The sequence below is a fragment of the Sinocyclocheilus rhinocerous genome, unplaced genomic scaffold, assembly GCF_001515625.1.
Source record: "Sinocyclocheilus rhinocerous isolate Xijiao unplaced genomic scaffold, SAMN03320098_v1.1 scaffold1655, whole genome shotgun sequence".
NCBI classification, from domain to species: Eukaryota; Metazoa; Chordata; class Actinopteri; order Cypriniformes; family Cyprinidae; genus Sinocyclocheilus; species Sinocyclocheilus rhinocerous.
The window spans coordinates 1,077,738-1,090,908 of record NW_015655597.1 but is presented as its reverse complement, the minus strand read 5'-3'; the positions used below and the strand labels follow the sequence as shown (position 1 = coordinate 1,090,908).

The 13,171-nt window shown below is 36.9% G+C and overlaps 1 protein-coding gene across 7 annotated transcripts; it reads left to right on the top strand.

Annotated features, from left to right (window-relative positions):
* Positions 1-362: 362 nt before the first annotated feature.
* Positions 363-12,930, top strand: arfip2b (ADP-ribosylation factor interacting protein 2b). Of its 7 annotated transcripts, none has more exons than XM_016525958.1 (12): positions 363-393; positions 917-1,285; positions 4,099-4,209; positions 6,256-6,288; positions 7,467-7,575; positions 8,284-8,346; positions 9,145-9,240; positions 9,449-9,564; positions 9,665-9,886; positions 10,462-10,619; positions 11,130-11,304; positions 11,420-12,930. In XM_016525958.1, exons 3-12 carry the CDS (start codon positions 4,111-4,113, stop codon positions 11,573-11,575), a joined length of 1,227 nt encoding a protein of 408 aa, XP_016381444.1. In that variant the 5' UTR covers positions 363-393; positions 917-1,285; positions 4,099-4,110; the 3' UTR covers positions 11,576-12,930. The 7 variants fall into 7 exon arrangements, with proteins under 7 accessions (XP_016381444.1, XP_016381443.1, XP_016381445.1 ...); XM_016525957.1 differs by having other exon boundaries at positions 6,256-6,312; XM_016525959.1 differs by lacking the exon at positions 6,256-6,288.
* Positions 12,931-13,171: the final 241 nt, after the last annotated feature.

The window sequence follows — 13,171 nt, the reverse complement described above, 5'->3', positions numbered from 1 at the left end:
TTTTTTTTTTTTGTATCTAATTTCACTGACTTGTGTTTTTCTCCATTCTTTGTGCTACAAGTCATCAGACGAAATGAGTCAAAAGACATTGAAAGACTTTTTTTTTTCAAAATGATTGTTGTGCTAAGCTTAAAGCATTATTTTTGGGGGGAATTTTTTATTTAAAGGAAAATTCTGTCATAATTTACTCACTCTCCACTTGTTCCAAACCTATATGAGCTTCTTTCTTCTGTTGAACACAAGAATGTTGGTAGCCTTTGACTTCCATATATTTGTATCCACTTTAGAAGTCAATGGCTACCATCAACTGTTTGGTTACCAACATTCTTCAAAATATTTTCTTTTGTTCTCAGCAGAAGAAAGAAACTTATACAGGTTTGAAACAACGTGAGAGTGAGTAATGACAGAATTTTTATTTTTAGGTCAACTATCCCTGCATTCTCATATTTGAATGCTATAAAGGCAAAAATCATACTTTTACTTATAGTTTCCTTTAGACCATTTTATTTCAGTATGTTTTTGGCAAAGACCCTTTTACATAATTAAGTTAGTCCTACATTTTTACACATTTAACTTGCCACTCGGTGTAGCACTGAAATGCGCTTTTACTCTTACTGCCCTGCCTTATACTGCCACCCTCTGATCAACTGGACAGTTGCTGATTCTAGTGGCTTTCTTGTGTTATTTCTGTGGTCTTACTGTTGCTGTTTTTTTTTTATAAACATAAAACATAATTTTTAAGTAAATAATTTAATTAACACATCAAGACAGTCTGAAGAAATGTGTTGTTTTTGTAGGTTATTAGTCTCTTAGCGTTCTCAATCTTCTTTGTTTATATATATATATATATATAAAATCATTATTATTAATATTGTTGTTGTTGTTGCTGCTGTTGTTTTTAACATATGTCCTACAGTAGTCTACTGCTGGGACAGGTGCATCGCCTCCTCTCTTCCCTTCTCATCATGGCTTCTTCCTCGCGCTAGCCGCGTGTTTCAGTTCCACGTCGGCTAAAGGAAGGTCGTCGCCTGTCGTCAGATCCGCAAGGCATTTCGGGCTACTGGAGGCTGATTCGCCCAACAATACAAACAAGTCTCCGGACATAGTGGATTCCGCTGCACATGCGAAAAGCCGCCTACTTATGTATTAACATAAATTCAGCCCCCATGAATGCATGCTTATTTCCTCACTCTTTTGGAAGAGCCAGTATATAATTGCGAATGAACTGGGATAAAATATCCAGCACGCGCGACAAATAGCTAATCCTAGAATAGGAAACACACAGGTAAGATAACCATTTATGTCTTGATTTTTATTTATGTAGTCCTTATCACACTAAACAGATGTTGAATTAGCGTTCATGTAGTGTATATGACGACAAAAATTTATATGTGGCTTTAGCTAGCGATCTTGCTGATCAAGTGTGTGATATTTGTCTTGATGCATGAAAAGGTTTTTTTTTTTTTTTTATTAAAGAAGTATAATACAGCTTTTCTTTACACATATGATGTTTAAGTTTAAAGATGGTACCGTGTACATCCCTAGCACTCCCACTGAAAAGGTTTTTTTTTTTTTTTTTATTAAAGGCCCTTAGGCGACGTGGACGGTCACTTGGACGTTGGATGCTTTAGTCAGACACATTATGCTTGGCTGACACATTATGACAATGATGCGTTATGGGAAATAAAATGCATAACTGTTTCACGGCTGAACGAGCCATAAGGTCGATGATGTAGCTAATAAACGTTTATCTTTAAACGGAGTAGAAATCGCGTGCTTTAAAGGAAGTTGTTGGTAAAATGGCATGAAAATAGTCGCCGTTCACCTGTCACACCTGTTCGCCCAGGAAGTTGCTCCGCAGGATTTAGACACCACGCATATCAACGATTTTAGACTTTAGTTTATTCTTAAGTTAACGTTTTTGTTCACCTCCATGTACTAACAACTTTTTCTTTGAGCTCATAACTTGATTTATATTTTCAAAACGAAGCCAATAACATTCTAGTGCTGGATATTTCACAGGTTTGGACTTATTTAACAAATTATTCACTGAACGAGTCGCTGTCTTGTTGTTTTCCAACAACAACAATAATAGCCTTGGTGATAAAAGTAATAGCCAACAGTTGACTAAATAGAGATGCAATTGTTTTGTGAGAAAATGTGTATGATGTTCTTAGTAGGTTTGTAAGCATGCACATTTTAATAAAACAATTATTATCCTTTGGTCCACTCCGTGTTTGCAGACAATTCGGTTGAGTGAATTGTTAAATGACTCGCTTATAACAATTGTAGCCACCTATTGACTGGTATCTGAACGAATCATTTTTAGTGAACAGATTCAAAATATTCGAATCACTGGGATAAATCAAAATCCTTATCACTTGTCAACACTTGGAATATGTGTTGTTTTGTAACAAACAGCCTCTTGTTACAATTCAGGTCCCTTAGACTTAATTTTAGGAAGACGCTTAATGAGGGAACATTACCTCAGCCAGCTAGCTCCAGTCATGTTCCTTTCACTGTGGTGGTTGTCATAGATGCAGCCTTGGTTAGATGGCATGCTGCCTCCGCAAATCCAATGGAAAATCACAGGGGGGAAAAAGCATTGATGCATGTTGTTGTATTATCATGGCTGTCAAATTACAATCCTATCTATTTAATGATTTTGTAGTTCTTATGAAGCCATGTAGAGTAACATAATTACAGTTGAAAAATCTGTCCAGCTACCCATGCATGTTTCCATCAGATGAGTTATACTGGTGGGTTTGTATAATGTATATGACAACAGGTTGCTGAAATGTCATCCAAATTGATCCCAGATGTCTTTCTGAATAACAGCATTTCTATAGGGGATGTTGAGTGTCATCCTCACTGCATCTTTCTGTAGGTGTTGATACTGACCACCATGCAAAGTATTCATCAGTAAGAGGGAATGTCATTCACATCAACAGGTAGCTGGTAAATCAAAGGCGATACTACAAGCCACAAATTGAAACGTTGCTTTCTGGCATAAGGACTTTGCCACAGTTTCGTTCTGCTAAGTAAATGGTGCTTATTTTAATGCCTTCAATAAGGTCACATCATCCCACATCCCGTGACCATCTATCCCCTCCATTCCATCATTATAGTAAAGGAGCACTTGCACTTGCTCACCGCCATCACCACTGCTCTCTGAGTGCAAATTTATTAATGCCAGTTTTCCATTCCTGTGGTTTACAGTTTACAGTAGCTTTTATCCTGCCCAAATTTCATGCTCTAGCACTCAGAAGAATTAAATGGCTCTTCTGTGAAGGCAGACTATGATGCCTCCGCTCAAATCAGCCCTCTGAGCACCGAGCCTCCCTCCCTGAGCTCCTGTCTAAAGCTGAAGCTTAGACAAACTTGCATGAGTCACATGATTGTTACATAGCTCCCAGCATTCCTATATTTTCCTCTGCCCATTGAGGAGGCTGAGCTTTATGAGAACTAATAATGAAAGCCTGCTTGAGAAGTTGCTCACTCATCGCTGTGAAGCCCCCTTCTGCAGGTGTGGCATTGGGCTCTGAAGGAGTAACCAAAGCAAGTATCGATGAAAATATCTAGAAACTTGCAGGGGTTTTTAACTAGGTTAATTAGTTTGAAATGAAAGATCTAGGCCTACTCCTTGAACTCCATGTCAGTTCCTTTTGTGGTAACGACTGGGTTAGGCTCTGTCAGATCTGATAAGTGTGTTTGAACAGAACATTCCTGAGTAAACTATTTTCCATCTACAGCTTCCGGCAAATGTATGTGGAGTATAGAAGGTCTTATAGATTTTACAATTAAAGGGATATTTTTCCCAAAAATACATTGTCATCATATATTCACCATCATGTTTTCCACAAAAGGATGTGTTAGATAGAATGACATTAGGCCTTGGTTACCATTCACTTTGACCTTGTGAGCCTGTAATAATATATAGCGTTTGTTGTCTGAAGAGAGGTCTGGTCTACATTGTTAACTATCAGCAGTGCTTTTATGAATATGTTATTCTGAAATGTCACAAACAACCTTTTGTAATGTATTGAAGAGCTCCGTTTTACTTTCTTATCTTTTTTCTTATCTCACGCTCTCTTTCAGTAACACTCCAGTATGGCGGACAGTATGATGAGTAAAGCAGCCACTATGGAGATTCCTATTAACAGTAATGGGGACTCTAGGAATCTAGCAGAAGATGACAGCCTGGAGCAGGTGAGCGATATATGGTGATTCAGGTAAATTCAGGTGCAGTTTACCTGAACTCACCCTATTGGTTGAGTTTGTTTGCAAAGCTGAAGCCGTATCAAATCAATGAAGTGTCAAATCATCAAAATGTGGATGGTGGAGGTGGTTTTCATAGCTAGAGTTATGTTTTTACAGAGTCTAAAATATAGCTGTCTGCCCAGTTGGTTTAGTTTTGTTGCAGGTTTCACAATATCAGTCATGAGAAAAGATCTTAAGGTTGCAGGTGATGCAAACATTGCAGTTTATAATTGTTCAGCTTTTTCTTGAGGACTTTAAATCATAAAAAATAAGGTTGTTGGGCATGTTAATAAGTAAGAGTAATATGCATTTATTTCATAAAAATGGCTTGTGGCGATACTTCAGTGTAAGTCTAGTGTGTGTCTTGCTTGTCTTTGCCTTTTAAGAAGCAGAAGGCTAATTCAGCCAAGCACAAAGTGTTCAAATCTCCCTATTGTTGAAACCATTGTAAAGAAAAGGTAAAGTGGTAATGTTGTCTCAAGACACACCTCTGTAAGACAACTAAACCGTGGAACTGGATCCGGGAGAAGACGTGTTAGGCAAACAGACAAGCAGTGAGATATTTGCTAGGACGTTGAATCATTCCTATAAGGACGTGAAGGTTCTTTGTTTTAATTTGTTTTTAATTTTTTCCCCCTAACATTCTCATGTTATGTCCAATTTAAAAAGCCCATCCTAGAATAACTGTGGCTGATCTAGGGATGAAACGATTACCGGTTTGACGATAAATCATGATAAAATTCCCCACGGTTAGTATTTCAAATTTTAATTATCATTAAAACCATATTCGATTACCGTGATTTGAACAACTCAGGATAAATAAATACTGTCTAGCATAAAGCAGAGTTTTAAGTAACAGTCTCATGTGCGCACAGCATGCAGAATAGTTTTGTTTTGTGTGAAATTATGACGGAAAGCTGGGATGTTTTGAAGAGTGCTAAGGGAATTATACAAATGTATATATATGAATGAATTCATTATATGAATGTACCTCTGAAGTAGGGATGTGCCGATACGAGTATCGGTACCGAACGGTTCACGGGGCAAATTCCAAATGGAAGTGATCATCCCTATCCCCTTGGAGTGGGGACTTTGGAGTGAGCAGGGCACGTGCGTGCCATTATGTAGTCGTTTGGAATGCACTTGGCAAAGCGAGCGACATAATTTCCTCATTATCTTCAGCTGGCATGTTCCCGTGACAACGCAGCATGGTGTCCGTCAGGTATTACATGGAGTGAAGAAAATAATCTTTTCTGTCTTCAGAAAAGATTCGGTGACATTTTGTTTTCATCTTCACTCCATGTAATACCTAATAAAGAAGTGTTCTTATCGCAATGCTTTGTCCACGGAGGTTATGGAAACAGCTCTAATTCTGCTGTTCCATCAGAGCCACCTACTGTCTGAGATGGAATTTGCAGAGAGTTACATTTAGATTCAGCCTGTGTGCGAATTTGCATGCCCTGCTGTAAATTTTGGCTAGTTGATAAAAAACAAACTTATGTGGATTCTACACATTTAAACAATTCACCGTTACACTGTCTTTAAATAGATCAGGAGCATTGAGCCAGAATGTGACAACATTTCTAAATGTTCTTGTCTTTCTTTACCAAGACAGAGAAAGAGTGGCATCGTTTTTTTTTTTGTAATTATACCTTTGTCCTCTGATGTTTGGAGTGACAGGGATCTGTTAGCAACCCAATTTATGACTCATATTATTAATAAACAGGGCTTATTCATTGCTTAATTAGGGCTGAAATTATACAGAATAGTTTAACTTATGCATTTTTTAAATTTTTTTTATTGTCAAGCCTGGAAGCCTGTCTTTATTGTATTAACAGGTGCTAATCGGCCCTAAAATGTGGATTCCATTGTGTTTGATAGTTTACTTCATCACTGTTTTCAAGTCTGATTTTGTTTTACATTGTGCTTCGTTTTCGTTTGTTTATCTTTCTTTTTGTCTTTTTGTTGTCATGTTCTTCCCTGATGTCTGTGCAGGATGCAAAGATTCAGTGGAGCTTAAGAGAGAAGGTAGGGAGTCCCACAGGCCTCAGGGTGAGAAGGAACACTGGGAAGGGTGGCAGAGTGTGTGTGTACTGTATGCCTGCACGTGTATGTCTTAACACAGATAATGATTTTAGTTCTCCCCATAACCTGGTCACAATGGACAGGATGTTTTTCAAATCACATGCATTATTTTTTTGGCTTTTGTCACTCCCTGTTAATCAGTGTTTGAGGTCAGATCCAAATCCTAATGATACAGATAGTGTTTGTTTTGAAAAACATCCTGTTTTGTCCCTCTGTGGTATTAATCAGTGGCTAGCGACCTTTTAGTATCTATTAACTCTATATGTGTAAAGAAATATGTATTAACCTTTATAATAATTCTGTTTTGTTATTTAAAGGGGGTATTGCATACAGTACAGAACTTATTGTACAGCAGCATATGTATCCTATGAGCCTAAAATAGTACTGTAGTACTATATTCACTATCACTGAATCTGAATTTTTTTTTTTTACATCAAAGGTCAGGGTTTATGATGATTGCTATGATAGATGTAGTCATATACTTGTACATTACTTTCTAATTTGACTTTGTTCCTGCCACATTTTAATGTATAATGATGCATTTAACTAATCTTTCTTATTTAACTTTAGTCAAAGCTGACTTAATATTGTATTTAACACCAAAAAAAAAATCTAAAAAAAAAAAAAAAGTTGATCACACCATTGCAGATTTGCAGACATCTGAAGACCCGTTTTATCAGCAATGTTGTTTATTTGTGAAAAAGCTCTTTTTTTTCTTAGTTTGTCTCGGATGACATGTAACGCGTTGGTGTGGGTTGTTGAGAGTTTTTATAGTCACTAATTTGACTTGTTTCAGATAACGGACTGTTTCTTTGTGCTGTGTCATTCTTTTACTACATCAAGGAAACATGGATTTTTCAGAGGAGTTGTTTTCACAGGAAATTAAATATGAATTTTTGTACGTGATTCATTGACACATGATTCATAATAATTCTGGGTCTAGTGTGATTCTAACCCTGAAATGTTCTTTCTAACATTTCACGACTTTTGCTAGTGTTTATGTTTGTAGAATTTAAAGAATTGGCTCATTTCCTGAAAAAGAATGCCTAGGTTATAATATTACATTCTTAAGATCTCTTCTTCTCTTGTTTTTTTTTTTTTTACTTTTTACATTTCTGTAGGACTTTCAGCAGGTCATGGTGTCTGGGCCCAACCTAAATGAGACCAGCATCGTATCAGGTGGTTATGGAGGTACAACAGAAGGCATCATTCCGACAAGCTCCATCAAAGGTATAGCTCACAGTAATATTCTTTAACTCCTCATTATTCTTAACATGTTCATCTAAACCCCAAGTGCTACTGCAATGTGCACAACTACATTTTTTTTATTATTATTAAATGAACTAAGCAAAGAAATCTGTGTATAATTAATCTAGTTTAAGATTCACTTGACCCAAGTCTAAAGTTGTTTTGTTATTAGTGATATTTACCATGTTTGGAATGACTTTGATGACCTTTGTCTTTCTAAAGCAAATGCATACATACTTTTTTTGGAGATGCCAAAAAATTGTACAATATGTTTTGCATAATTTCCACTATGGGTTTTCCCACTCATTTCTTCCTATGGTGCAATCCAAATGAGATCTAGGGCCTCTGGCGGCATTGGTCATTTATTTGTATAAGTATTCTGTGAGTTATGCTTAATGGCTTTAAATTTTGATATTAACCAGAGTGAAAAGGCCACAGATCCGAAAAGACAAATGAGCTTCAGCTTTGTTTTTTAATAAATTTCCTCTGCAATAAAAAATGAGGCTAATTCAAAGTAACCCAGCCAAAACGAACTGCTTTTGATTTTATTTTAATTTAGTTACTGATGTGGCTAACAAAACGACTTTTTGTCTGGACAGGATATGTGATTGTAAGGTGACCATCCTGGCCCCTTAAATCTATTCACTTCTGATTCAGTGAGGACTTTCTGTCTCTTTTACCCTTTCTCAGGCCCTGCGGTCCATCTTAACATTGACTTTTTGGGCAACAGACGCATTCCAAATGAAGGGCAAGGTCATTCATGCCTCATTTGTAACCCATCTCTCTTCTTTCTGGTTTTCCACCTTCCCATGGTGCCTTGAATTATAGTCCTTTTCAAAACTGTTTTTGTCTTTTCCCAGGGTATGGGATTCTGTACTACAAGAACAAATTTAATTGCCTGGCTTTTATTTTCTCTCTTAGCAGACTGGACTGGGCTACACCTTAACTTTAAGGCTAAACCTTTTGTCATTTTGCTTCGGAAATCAGTTTTAAATTTTAATCTGGCTTTAATCCTGCTGACTTTGCAGAGGAAATATTTAGAAAAATCTGCTGCAGAATGGCTGGGTGTAAAATATGTTTGGTAAATCCTTTTATTTATTCAGACAAGTTACTTCTAGTCACAATCTTTTTCTGTGTAAATGAATACTTGTAGTTAAAAATAAATTATCAGACATATTGGGTTTTTTAAATAACAGTTGTGTGATGTTAAGTGAACTGTAAATTGTCTCCATCTGTTTGTCATGAGGCAGCAGGTTTAACAAAATATCAGTTGTGTGCTTTCCTGTTTTCATTTCATCTCATTACATTATCACCTTCTCTTTCTCACCTTCCCTTTTTCCCCTTTCCCCTCCCTCTATCCTCTTGCTCTTCCTTCATATTCACACACATACGCACTGGCATTACACACTTCCATACACTTTACTCATATGGTACAACCCATTCCATTGTAAAAAATAATTTTAAAACTTCTTACATATCCACCACCTACTTCCTGTTCCCCATCATATACCCCCAACATCCTATGCTTACCCTGGCCATGACCACCTCCAGACCTGCGAATTAAGTCTAGCGGTGTTAACATTGCCCCAAGCCAGATTGCTGCCTGCCGAATAGCCCGCCAATCAGAAGACATCCCCTGTATCCCAGGTATTCCAAAGAGCGTCGGATCATTTAAGGGCTCTTTGGCAACACATTCCCCCCTACTCAGTAACACACATTCATTTATTCATTCTCATCTCATCTGTTTTACATATAGCTGATACACCTTCAGAGCTATGATGCGATTATACGAACAATATGGAAGTACAGACAAGTTGTAATTCAAAGCTTACACTAAGCATTTTGTGTGTATCAGGGTCCAACATGCATCACGCCAGTAGCAATTCCTCCATGACAGCAGAAGATGCCACAAGAGGCGTTGCTGTGGAAAAGTTTGACATCGTGAAGAAATGGGGCCTGAACACGTACAAGGTTTGTCAATTAACTGTTTGTCTTTTCTAATTAGATGTCATGTGTTGTTAACCACTTCTATTTTGAAGCCATTTGTATTTGTTATCCGTCTCTCCCTTAGTGCACCAAACAGATGATCTCCGAGAGGTTTGGCCGTGGCTCACGTACTGTGGATTTGGAGCTGGAGGCTCAGATTGAGGTTCTGCGGGAAACCAAACGGAAGTACGAGAATGTGCTGCATTTAGCGCGAGCGCTAACCAACCACTTTTACAGCATGGTGCAGACGCAGCAAGCCCTTGGAGACACTTTTGCTGACCTCAGTCAGAAGTCTCCAGAACTTCGGGTGAGGCAGCATGACCATCTCAAAATTGATGACATTTGTTGTGACTGCCATGCATAATTATGGGACTGCTGTGAACATACTCATGTATTTCATTTCATAGTTCAAACTGTCAGTGTTAAAAATAACTGGTGCTTACAGTTAACACTAAAATGCCACAATTGTTTTAGGGTTTACTTTAGCATTTGTGTTTTGCTATTTATACACTTCAGTCAAGAATGTCTCTAACGTTGCTGGACGGATTGTCTAAAACTACTTAGACATGAAAGCTGATTGTTATCATGAAGAGCTGTCAGTATCAGTAGAGCTTTGTGTTATCTATTATAGTATTTAGTAATATTTTGAATTGGCTTTTATTTTTATATTTTCAGTTTTAATTTTAATTTTATTTTTCTGTTTAAATTTATTTTAGTTTTAGTTTTAATCATTTTAGTACTTCAACTTATTTTATTTCATTTCAGTTAGCTGCCAAGGCAACAGTTCTAATTTTAATTTTTTCATCTAATATTTATATTTGATTTGATTTCAACTTTCTTTTTCAATTAAAAGTTTAGGTTTGTGGTTTTGTTCATGCACAGGATGAGTTCGGATACAATGCAGAAACACAGAAGTTGCTGTGCAAGAATGGAGAGACTCTGCTCGGTGCCATCAACTACTTTGTGTCCAGCATCAACACTCTGGTGAACAAAACAATGGAAGACACATTGATGACTATCAAGATGTATGAGAATGCCAGGTAAAGGCTACTCCAGCTCTGTAGCCTTTAGTATAATAGCCTTCATTTGTTTTTGTTGTTTCTTTCCAAGGTTCTTGAGGTGTTCCACTTCTCTGCAATATGAAATTCAAATGGAAATTCAAGCACTTTAATTGTGTTTTAGCTTAATTAGCCTGTGATGCTACTGTACGTTTGAGAGTTGTCATTATACATTACAGTTGTGCAGACGAGATGGTATTGAATGAACTCCGAGTGAGGCACCAACAGGCTTTGACACTGGCTGGTCCTCTTACTCAGTCTTTTGATTGAAAAGAGAAAAAGGAGTAACATATCCTCTATCACAGTTATTTATTTTGTCTGGTACATGCTGAGATCTCTGAGAAACCTTTGATGCTTTATGCTTTTATCTGATGCAATACTAGCTACCTTTAATGTCAGATTCCATCATAAATAACTTTCAACTTTGGGCATCGCATTGTATAAAATTAATTTTATGTGGCGTATTTAAGGTGTTTCTCTGATATCCTATAGGCTAGAGTTCGATGCATACAGGGCAGATCTGGAGGAGTTGAACATGGGCCCACGGGACGCTGTTACTATGGCTCGTATCGAGGCTGCTCAGCAGCAGTACCAGATCCACAAGGAAAAATATGAACGTCTCCGCAGTGATGTCAGCATCAAGCTCAAGTTCCTGGAAGAAAACAAGGTGCTCAGCCACCCGCATAACTTCCTCTTTAAGTCACTCAAGTAGCCCTTAATCAATTTATTGTCTATATCTTGTCATCTGACATGGTTTGTGTTTGTGTATCTCTCTCTTACAGGTCAAAGTGATGCACAAGCAACTTCTGCTGTTCCATAATGCCATCTCTGCCTACTTTGCTGGAAACCAGCAACAGCTGGAACAGACCCTCAAGCAGTTCAACATTAAACTCAAACCACCAGGGGCCGACAAACCTTCTTGGCTGGAGGAACAGTGAAAGTGCCCGTTTACCCCTGGTTTCCTGTTATGTCTTTAGCCACACAGAGCAACACAGTAGGACCACAAGAGACCAGCGTTCTGAGATGCTAGCAGAGACGGGGGCTACAACAAAGCCCCCTTCACACTAACTCTCCCTATACTTCTCTTCCTTGATTCTTCTCCTCCTCCTCCTCCTCCTCATCCTGTTCTTGCTCTGAGACTGTTTTCAAGTGTCTGAATAGTCACCTGTAATATGTAACTGGTCCCAAAGTTTCCAATCAAATGTCAGTTTAAGCTTTATCCCTATAAAATCCTTCTGATATGGCAGTCAGAACAGCTGTTTTTTATTCTCAGTCTTACTTGCATGTTCTCTCTCTCTCTCTCTCTCTCTCTGTGAGTGACCACATCTTGAGGAAATTTTCCTTTTGTTTTTCTGTGAAAAGCGTTTTATTTTGCTACTACTATCTTTTTTCTGTATTGTAGATTTGGTCTTGTAGCTAATGGAGGGTCCAGATTATTCCTATCACAGAGCGTTCAGTGTCGGTGGTTCTAACAAAAAGTCATTTTATTTTGATAAAATCCAGATATAGTTTTATCTGATATTGGTATTGAATAAGGATGTACGTTTGTATGTTTACTAGGCCATGAGAGTACGGTTTAGTCAATCCTTGTCCAGTTGTCTCTCTTTAAAATACTTTGAATTAATGAAATATTACATTTAATATCTTAAAATGAGTTTCTCATTTTAAGTCATTTAACCTCAAATTAATAATACTGAAATATGTTATATTTCATCAGATGTGGGTGCATAGTTTCCTGCACGTTTAACAAAGCCCAGCAAGATTAATCTAAAAATCACAGTTTCTTTACAGCTTTGAATTTATGAAGCATGTTTTTTTTTTCAGTTTGTTTTATTTTGACAATTATAGTTTATTGTAGTATTGTGTACCAGTGCATAATGCTGTAGAATGTTTGTAGGTTTATGATGTTCATTTTTAAGTTAATAATCATAAGTTAATCAAGGAACTGTATGTATGAGTTGTATTTGATTGTTTTAACACAGACCAGTTATTGAGGCCCACCATTATCTGCCTCTTTATCTACCAAAATTTGCACTAATGTTTATGTACTGAAACTTGTGTTCTGTTAACATATGCAAAGCCCTAATATTCTTCCATTGTGCATTCAAATTGCAATTGGTTCTGATGCACCCTGTGTTTAATGACTTTATCTGCCTTAGTTTAAAAAAACAGCAATTTTTCCCCAATGAAAGATTTATATTAATATCCCATTAATATCACAGTAACTTTTTTTTTTCTTTCTGTGTCATAGTAGTGCTAATGTATTATTCCATTAGGCTAACTCTCACAATTTTTCACAAAAATATAGTATAAAATCTAACCGATTTTTTAAAATATATATATATAAATTAGATTTCATTACAAAATCTAACAGATTTTGTTACAACAATTTAAAAAATATAAACATTTCAAAATATTGTTTGTATTTATTTTTATTTGTGATTAGATGGTATAATCAGATGGGTTTTACTGCGTTTTCACTACATACGTTTTCACTGAAAATATCTACATAATGTTCATTGATAGCCTTTATA